The sequence below is a fragment of the Cibotium barometz genome, chromosome 36 (genome assembly GCF_041138505.1).
Source record: "Cibotium barometz isolate CiBa-2024 chromosome 36, ASM4113850v1, whole genome shotgun sequence".
In the NCBI taxonomy this organism is placed as follows: Eukaryota; Viridiplantae; Streptophyta; class Polypodiopsida; order Cyatheales; family Cibotiaceae; genus Cibotium; species Cibotium barometz.
In genome coordinates this window covers 33,531,819-33,542,063 of record NC_141081.1, presented here as the reverse complement: position 1 = coordinate 33,542,063, position 10,245 = coordinate 33,531,819, and the positions used below count along the sequence as shown (strand labels likewise).

The window sequence follows — 10,245 nt, the reverse complement described above, 5'->3', positions numbered from 1 at the left end:
TAGATCCATAGTAAAGAAACCTTATTCTCACCACGACTTATGGGATTGATCCATAGCACATGAACCTTCTTCTCACCACCTCGATGAAGGTGGTTAAAGCTCTTCCTCCACACCCCATGACTATGGAGCACTCCATTGTGACAGCAAAGTGAGGATGCGGATGATGAGCTAGCACACACCCACAACCGAGAAGTTGAATTTCATAGCTCTAAGGCAAATGTTCCCCAATGATATATGTGTTGGAAAGGCTAGGTAAGCTTTCAACTTGAATAGAAGAAGAAAAATATCAAACACACTTCGAAAATGTTGACATACACAAGCAAAAAGAATTACATGTACACTACCAAAGAAGGGCAAACAATTATTTACTATTCTTAGGTCATATAATTTTTGGGAGAGGAAGTGTGCCACCTCTGCTGATGCAAACTCAACCTTGCAAGTTTTCAGAGTGTAAGAAGTATACAGTATACAATACTAAAATCTAGAATATCATAGCACACAAACCACACTTGAGAAAATAATGTTATAAAGGGTCCATATGACAATATGTTACTCGTCTAAGCCTTCACAAGCTCATTACCCCAAAACCAACCGAGCTTGCATTTCTACATAGACTTCATACACTACTTGGATTCAAAACCTCTTAGCATGCAGTTGACAACTAGCTTGCAATAAGCTCAGTAGCCCTATCCCAACAGAGCTCGGACAATCACCTCTTAGATGACATACCAACAAAACCCAAATCCCAAGTAGCTTTGTAGAGCTTCAAGCATTGGGAGACTTGTGCTTGTTGCAAGGCCACATGCTCTATGTCCATCTATGGCTCTTTTATGTTAGAAGACTTGGATCTGATTTTCAAACTAAGTTGTTCCCTACCATCAAGCCTTTCTCATGCATTAAGCAGTTAGTTTACAGTTATCACTCATCTTACAGAGGTTTCAATGGAAGTATACCCCTCCTTGGTTGGGTCATATGATCATGGTACAGGCTATTAAAATTTTTAGAATAAACCATTAATATCATACCTGCAACATTTGAGCTACTTACAAAACCACCTATCCGTAGACATACCACCTACCTCTCTACATATAAACTTACAAGGGTGCTTGTCTTCTTTCCTTCAAACCTACATCACCAATGATTCCTCAATGTATCTCTTTCAATGGCTTCACAAGAGAGATTCTCCATCCTCCAACTTCATGGGTCATGATCAGCTTGATGGCCTTAGGTGTTGTTCAAAGCAATTTCCATATCTGCCTTCAAACCAGTACAAAGATCGAGCAGATTATACAAATCACTTCCACTGAATTCATTTATTTGCCTTTGGCTGCCCCTCGGAGCATGTTTACACAGCTTGATTTTTACCAAGGCAGACCCCTACAGGAATCATGGTACGACACTTGATAACTCAAGCAAGATCTATACAAGCTCCAGCAAAAAGCCTTTCCACCATTTGGTGGCCTCCACAAGATAGAGGGGGAAGTAGTGCTGGATAAATCCTTCTTTAACAACAAGGACTCCAATGTAACATCAAGGCTCAACCATAACTGCATTGGTGGTGCTGCAGCTTGTATATTGCCTCTGAATTACATGCAAGGCAGCCCTTCAATAGGAGTCTTGACCTACTAGGAAAACTTTCTTTCATGGCAATTTTTGAACTGTAGATGACATGACAGTAAGTCAGTTAACACCTTTCTAATGGGATGCTACACTTGGCAGCTTTTTACCCTTCACAATTTATGGTACTCTATGAAAATATATGTTTTTCCAAATGCATCGTGTTTGATTCAAGAAGAATTCAACTATAGAAGAAATGTCAGTAAATCAGAGAACACATTTCTAAAGGGATTAGTTTCTCGGCAATTTTCCCGTTGATGAATGGTCACCATTGATGAATGGTCAGTAAATCAGGTAACATTACCCTTTACATTTTATGATACTTGTGAAAAGAATGTGTATTCCCCACTACCTTTTGGTTTGAGATCTCCCTTTGCGAGACTCATTTTTACTTTGTAGAAACCTCTTTCTGGGAAGGAAAAAAAAGAAATGTTTTCCCATATTCATCATGTTTGATTCAAATAAAAATACAACTGGGCACTTGATTTTCAGTGGTTTACATAGATATGCCTCTAAATTTGGGCCACCATTTCCGTCATGTCATGTTCACTAACTTCCAGCATGAATCCAACCTGACAAAAATCATTGTAATGCCCCTTGTGAAAAGAATGATGCGACCAAACATGAGAATGGGTTATTTGCACTTGTTGGCAAAGGCCTTAAATGGGAATCTCGTACATGATCAATCCTATGGTAAACCCAGCCCGGTTACCCAATGTGGATAGTTCCTATACTAATTCCCAACCCTGTTACCTTGTATGGATAAAATGCATGCCACAATACGCCTACTTAAATCTTATAGCAACGCCTCAAACCATGCTTTAATTCCAAAAAGGACTGTTTGCAAACCATGGATGACATACTAAAACAAACCCTCCTGTTAACTCTCTCAGCGTTGAACAAATATGCACAAAATGCAGTCCTTGATATTAAAAGAGGTGGACCAAGAAACCCAAGCCTCAGAGATGGATGAGCACTTTGAATGATAGTGCATGCACAAACACAATGAAATGCACTTAGTTTTGCACACAGCCTACAACCTTTTCAAGCTTTTCTTCCTTGCCTCAAGCTTCTTCTTGTCTAGTGGCACTTTGGATGAGCTCAGCTCACCTTCAACTCTCTTTGGACTCAATACATGAGTATCTGTGTTCAGCCCAACCCCACTATCTAGGTTGCTGTCTCTGTGCAGTACACTGCTAGGCAGGGGAAGCTTCTGGGAACTTAGACTGTCACCAGGTCCCGCATTGATTGTTGTCGATTCACCTATGACCACCTTGCTCTTGGCTTTGGGTTTCATAGCATGTATGCTGGTCAATAACCTGAAAAAAACCCATCAAGCAATAACCTTTTTTCAAAACACAGCAAAGTTGTATATACAACTAGCATAGTCTCAAAATTGCTGTAATCTCTTTTGGTATATGGGCAAAGACAGTACAAGCCTTCCAACAATAGCAAACCTATATTTTCAATGCAAGGAACATACCTGGCATGCCTAGCATATCCCTCGTAGTCTTCCATCAGCATCTTTCCAGCCTCTTCATTCAGAGCGGACTCAGGAAAAGGCTCAATAAGCAAACACCTCACCGCCTGTTCATAAGAATTATGAGTGCGTTTTCAGACTGCAAATCCTTTTAGCCTCTCCATGTGTGCAGGTGTCTAAAGCACATGCGCATTGCATCCATACCTTTTAAATATATGAGCTTTAAGCTGCAAATTTATTTTATCAACCTTCAACTTTAATAAAGGAGAAGTTACCAGAAGAACATGCCGCAACCCAAGAGTGGGCTTCCATTCTTTCTTCAAGGTGTTGACACATATTTCTCCATTTTTGGCAATATTTGGATGAAAAATTTTCGTCATGAAGTAGCCTGCATCAAGAGTCTCATGATTAACCCCAAAGAAATAACAAGCACAAGAAAATGCTTCATACAGGCCCATTAACTACTCATTGCATAGACATCAGCCAATTCCAGTTCCATTTTCGTCTCCGTTTCATGCAGCTGTCACTTTTTGAAGAGGGATCCCGGATCTCATGATCAAGAATGTGCAGATATGCATCTGCATGGTGCAGAACGGGTCCATAGGACCCCCCCCCCCCCTCTTACCACAGGCCAACAAATCTGATCAAAAAAGTGTGTTCAAAGAATCCAATAAAGCACTCCAGCGATAACAAGGAAGAAGTTGCTGGCACAAGGTTTTCTACTTGGTCGTGTATGAGAAAGAGTTGCCAAGCATTTTAGAAACAGGCTTCATGAAATGGCCCGGAAGAGGCTCCTTTTAGGGGTCCCCTGCAGCAGGCCAACCAGCTATGTATTTTGTAGCATTCAGCCCATTCTAGACCTCAGCCTTTGAGTAGTAGATTTTAGCAGTGAACCCTAGCCCAGAACCAGCACAAAACCTGCTGTAAGTTTGAAGATCTTCAGGGCCTTCATGTCAACCAACGTACAAGAAGATTTGGAGGGGAAGACAAGAAGACTTGTCTGCTCCAATTTTCAGACAAGGCTAAAAGGTTTTGAATAGTGATTTATCATAATATGGGTGAAGGAAATACTCTACAAAGAAGCAAGAAAAAGGACCAGGTATAGAAAGAAAATGGGAGGGGAGGGATCTGGGCCATTGTTAAATGATTGTAAGTCAATTTGTAGATATTCGTGTACTATAAAAGACTGTGACACAGTCAATTGCATCATCTACTTTCCTATAGCTAATGCAGAGTTTATCTACAGCTATGCCATTGAGCTCTCTACCTTTGATGCTAAGTTTGATCTTAGGATACATATGCTATTGCTGCCACAGAGCTTATCTATGGCTTTTGTCCTTCAGCTCTCTATATCTGCCAGAGCATATTCCATCTGCTGCTAAGTTCAATCTTGGGATTTGCTATTAGAGGGAATAGTCCTTGAGAGCCCTCACTACCTTCCAGACCACGTTTATCTTAGGATACCAACTCACATAGTATGCCAACTCATAACAGAACCCACATGACAGCAAACTCCGCATTCCAAGATCACATGTAAAAGAATGGCCTCAGCAGAGGGCCAGACATGGCAACTTGTTCATCACACACACTGAAGGTTGCAGGAATATGAATGACTAAATGACTGAAAGAAGTTGCCAAGGTAAAAGCAAGTATGTTTTATCTTAGAATACATATGCTATTGCTATCACAGAGTTTATCTATGGCTTTCGTCCTTCAGCTCTTTAGAGTCTATACCTGCCAGAGCATACTCCATTTTCTGCTAAGTTCAATCTTGGGATTTGCTATTAGAGGGCTTAGTCCTTGAGAGCCCTCTCTACCTTCCAGACCACATTCATCTTAGGACACCGCTCACATAGTAAGCCAACGCACAACAGAACCCACATGACAGCAAGCTCCGCATTCCAAGATTACACATAAAAGAATGGCCTCGACAGAGGGCAGGACATGGCAGTTGCACATGCTATTCTAACATCTGGTACTGCAATTTTAATCTTGGGACCATGTATATGGACAGCCCATCTGTAAGACGGTAATCTTCCTCACGTGAAACAAAGACAACTCTGTTATGCAAACGATTTGTAGCTTGTTCATCACACACGCACTGAAGGTTGCAGGAATATGAATGACTAAATGACTGAAAGACGTTGCCAAGGTAAAAACAAGCCACTTAATCATCATCACAGCATATTTTCTGACAGCAAGTAAAACATGGGCATTAACACATGTAAACGTGAAATTGTCACCTTTTGGAGGTGTTTGAGGAAAATCTTGGCTTAGAACCAGCTTCATGCGAAAAACTCCACCCTCATATGGCGTACCGGCTAAGCAAAAACAAAGACTATGGCCATTAATGCATAAGGCAACAGCTTTACCATTCTTCTATTTGTTTTTGAAAAGAGAAGCCACGCATGGTAGACAAAACCTACACGTGAAAATAGTCTATGAACATAGAAGCACTCCCTCCCTTCATGCAACAAGCCTACAATGTGACATGTATAAGAGATTCTTGAAGAGAGTAACAGAAGTTGCAACTACTCACGGGGTCCATCAATGTCTGCAAAGATTGTGGAGAAATTATCATCATTGACTAGAACTCGAATATCTTCAGGCGGGCTTTCGTCAAGACTCTTAAGCTGACGTGCAAGCTCCTTGATGACTCTGGGCGGAAGGTTCTCGTTTGTTGCCTTCACAATTCAACAAAAGAAGCATCATTAACTTGCAGCATGCTTACAACGTATCAGTAACTCAAGCTCTCAAGTTATCTTGAGCGAATCTTCAGCAGAATCTTTGTAAGTCCTTTCATGGTCTTCTAACACAATGACATAGATTGAGCTCTAAAGCCTCAAATGACTATACATATATCCCATAGGAACCATCGAAACTCAGAATCTAGACAGTAACTCATAACCTAGACAGTCATCCACGTATTCATGGAGGAAGAGAATCGCAATTAGACGGCCATTCCACATCACCACTGAAACTATATGGGTGCCCATCAAATGGATACCAAGGTCCTGTGTGCACATATTGGCCCTTTCTCAAGCACATATTGGTGTTTTGTCAAAGAAAGTGGGGAAGAAAAAGTCAGGTGGGCACTACAATCGTCCCCTGCCCATCAACTCAACCTGAGGGCATGGGTTCTGTGCTCAGACAGAGCAAGATTTGCAGGAGCTCCATATACAACGGCCCTGGACAATTTCATATGCAGTTGCCCCAGAAACAAAGACCTAACCCCATGAAAGCGAAAAGCTATCCTTCTGTGCAGCTGACTTGAAGTGAAAACATGTGAAAATGGGGGCAAAACATGTTATACAGATCATGTTCTAAAGTTCTAGAGGAATATGGAAAACCCTAAGCTGTAATGCCGACCAACGAAAAAAAACCTAAAATTACGGAGCAAGGAGCATACCATTAAGATGGAAAATTTAGGGTTACGCAGGCACTTTGAAAGCGCTTCACTCCGCAGATGTTGATCTTTCGAGCTTCCTGTTTGTTCTATCAAGAGGGCATTTCATGCAGCAATCATAGTTGCAGAGAAAGGCCTGATGAGACTCTCTGCCGGGGGCTATGGAGTAACAGCGAGGAAGGATGGGGGGTTTCATGCCACACAGAGTGACCCAAAAAAGCTCTGTTCTACTGTTTTGAATGTCAAAGGAGACGACGTCAGTCTCGTTCGCACATGACATGAAAATGAAACGAAATGGAATGAAGTTTACGTTCCCTAGAAAACTAGTTAGGACATGACATGCAAATGAAACGAAATGAAATGAAGTTATGATCCCTAGAGATTTACCTCCCCCCTCCTTTTTTGAAACCCCTGTTATTAAACTAGCCGTTTGGGTCCACCCCTCCTTTTCTTGGCACCCTCTTGTTAGAACCCCCCCCCCCCCCCCCCCCCCCCCCCAAAAAAAAAAAAGGTTTCCTTGGCACATTTGACAAATGCATGTAAAAATGATTCATCTCTTGGAAACCAGTGGAATCGAATGACCTCTCCCAAAAAGCGCTGCTTTCTGCATCGCATCTAGCACATTTTATGAGCACAACTCCTCACCAAACTGCCCCATGGGAATCCTCCGGTCTTCATCACCCTAAAGCAACCCCCTTAGCCCAAGTCAGCCTCGCATCACACATTGCTTAGAACCTCTTTTGCCCTGAACAGTGTGACCATAGCAAGTGTGCTAGATGAAGTTATCTCGCCATTTTTGTCATGTAAAATCTAATAGATTATAATGGCATGTTCATTCCCACCTAAAATGTACAAGTTTACATCTAGACATAACAAAAGTTTCTTTATTCAAACAGTGTACCATATGCACACACTACCTTTCAAGATTTCGGGTCATCAATCCTTACTCACATGAGTCACTCTCCACTCTCATCACTCAACTACTCAATGTCCTCACCCACCTAGACATTCCAACCCCACTTCATTCACGTGCTGCAAAAAAAAGAGATTAAGATTGTGAGTCTTTTCAAAATAGATCAAAAACTTGTGTGAGCATCCTCATTCTTAACTTCCTTTTATGAGAGTAATTAAGTAGATTGCCTTTGAGTACTTTTATACCATGACCAACTTTCCACCCAACAACCTATCTCACAAGCCCCACCCCAATGCAATGACATGCATGACCAAGGGAAATTGTTTTAAATAGTTAGTTAGAACATCAACCTCCATATTTGAGGCCCTAAAATTAGACTTTTTGAATGAACACTCTTTGTGTGATGTAAAGATAGGACTTTCCCTTGGTTTTGCTCAAACCAAACATCAAGTTTCTCAACTTTGGCTATGGCTAGTTTTGGTATACTAAACTCATTATGGTAGCCCCATTAGATAATTTCATAAATATATACAAGCTATGGTAGTCCCGTTAGATAATTTCATAGTTAGTTATATACAAAAAGAATCGTCCATGTTGTTGCAAGAAGATACTTTACATTACTTTGAAAAGAATTACTTATTGTTTGGTTAAGTATAATGATATCTTTTTTCCCCTCAAAATAGTTGTAAATTTTTATATGCGTCTTACAATGACACTGTAGTTATTATACCTATTGTACCTAACATAGCCTTTTTTTTAAACACAAGAAATGGCAAGTAGTAAATATCTCTGGGAGGTTGGTTATCTTGCTTAAAGAAATAGTTGTAAAACTTGTAAAATTTTCACTTGCTTGTTCACATTATTTACAGCACATTGTACGATCATATTTAACTATTTAATTTCTTTTATAAAGGCATTCCATACTCAAATTACTTGCTAACAAGGATAGCTTGCAAGAGATCCTGAATCTATCCCCATGTAAGCTTGATGTCAATAAACTTTTAAACCAAGATGATGGCCTTTCAATGACGCCCATTAAGGTGGATTAGAGAGAGGTGGGAAAGATATTAACCACTTTGGTTATAGATAGCCTTGCCTTGTCCTAATCTTGTGAGATATTACACCATCTTTTTATAACAAAGCCAATCTTTTGTAAGACGGTGCACATTTTATAATGTTCCCTCATAAGGCATTTGTAAAATGCTCTAAGTCCAAGGCTTATGCCAAGAGTCTATTTTGTTAGATCATGGAGTCCATGTAAAGTCTAATGTAATATAAAACCATGGTCATTTTAAAAGTCCTTTTTATGGATGTGCTTATTGTGAACTTATGGTCATGGTCATTTTAAGTCCTTTCAATGGATGTCCAACCTAATGTGAACATATGACCATGGTCATTTTAAGTCTTTGAGGAGAAGAATGAGCCACTTTATGTAAAGGTTCCTTGATTAGGAGAGGTTCCTTGATTTAAGAGGAAAAGAATGAGGGTTATTATAGTTTGTGTTTTTTCACACCCATCAAATTAAGTGACTCTTAAGTGGTATTTTGTGAAACTTATGGTGTCAAGCTTGAGCTTTATCTCCATTGTGAGCTATTTTCAAATGTTTATGCTTTCTTATTAAATTGACCTATTGGAAAATTGTTTTCTTAATGCTCCACCCTAGTGTAATTAATGTGCTCTATTTTGTTAGGTCCCCTATATGAGGAGTAGACATTGTGGTGATGAGCACCCAGGCATGCATTAGATCCCAGGCCAAATGTGGCCAAATGATTAGGAGACGACTTATGTAGACTTGGCACTCTGCCAAGTAGGATCCATGCTTGTACGGGCCATGTGACCACAATAATGAGTGTGCTGGATAGTAGACATATTGTTCTTAGGTTTTACGGGGTCGTTTGAGGGTCCATACGATCTCAGATGGCCATGGGAGCTGCACATAGTCCCATAGGTGTTATAGTCTAATATGGTCTTAGACGGATGATATGGTCAGTTGGTCATTATAGACCTTGGCTGCTAACATGGCCGACCTACATCCATGCTGACCTTGGGCACTATACATAGACTAGATTAGCATCCTTTGTTCATCATCGAGTTCATTGTGTTCAAGGACTCTTGTAATCAAGACATCCTCCATCTAGAGTCTCTTTATATAACCATTAAAGCTCCTTAATAGAGCACACGAGTGGGTGGACATCTATCAATTTGTAAATCAAAGTTTGCAACAAGTAATAATATTGTTTGCAACAAGTAATAATATTGTTTACTCTCCACTTCTTTTTGCAATTCAGTGCTTTGTATTGTGTTGACCCTGCTTCCACTATTGCGTTTTCTTACATGACAATGCTTCCATTATGTAGCATTTATCATATCAAAGCCTCCTTTCTTGGGCGCTCACCTATGTGGCAATTTAGTGGATTCCAAATCTCATGTGTGAGTTGTCTTTCCTAGATGTGAGAGAGAGAGAGAGAGAGAGAGAGAGAGAGAAGAGAAGAGAGAAAGATATATTAACGTCTCCTAAAGGCCGAAATGGCCCATGAGACCAAAACAAGGTACAACTACTGATGATGATGTCTCATCATAACAAATTTGAAAGAAAGAATGAAAATAGTAACATCCTAAGAGAGCTAAGAGCTAAAAGCTAAACTTCTGAATCGTCACGGTAGGTAAACTCCTCCGGTGGCGAGCAATGATGGCTCGAATCTGCCGATGGTGAGGGAGTCGTGGACACAATCCTCGTTGTCGTGGTGGGCGTCTTGCTCTACAGATGGCAATGGCTCTATCCTGGGTGACTCCTCTGGAGGGTGGTCTGCCAGGTAGGCCTGTAGATGG

General features: G+C 40.6%; 1 protein-coding gene across 1 annotated transcript; it reads right to left on the bottom strand.

The window, feature by feature from the left end:
- Positions 1–2,475: 2,475 nt before the first annotated feature.
- On the bottom strand, positions 2,476–6,718 carry LOC147617835 (ubiquitin-conjugating enzyme E2 22-like). Its single transcript, XM_086776091.1, has 6 exons — positions 6,507–6,718; positions 5,637–5,781; positions 5,341–5,418; positions 3,373–3,485; positions 3,101–3,204; positions 2,476–2,936 (listed from the first exon to the last, which is right to left on the bottom strand). Exons 1-6 carry the CDS (start codon positions 6,507–6,509, stop codon positions 2,651–2,653), a joined length of 729 nt encoding a protein of 242 aa, XP_086632217.1. The 5' UTR covers positions 6,510–6,718; the 3' UTR covers positions 2,476–2,650.
- Positions 6,719–10,245: the final 3,527 nt, after the last annotated feature.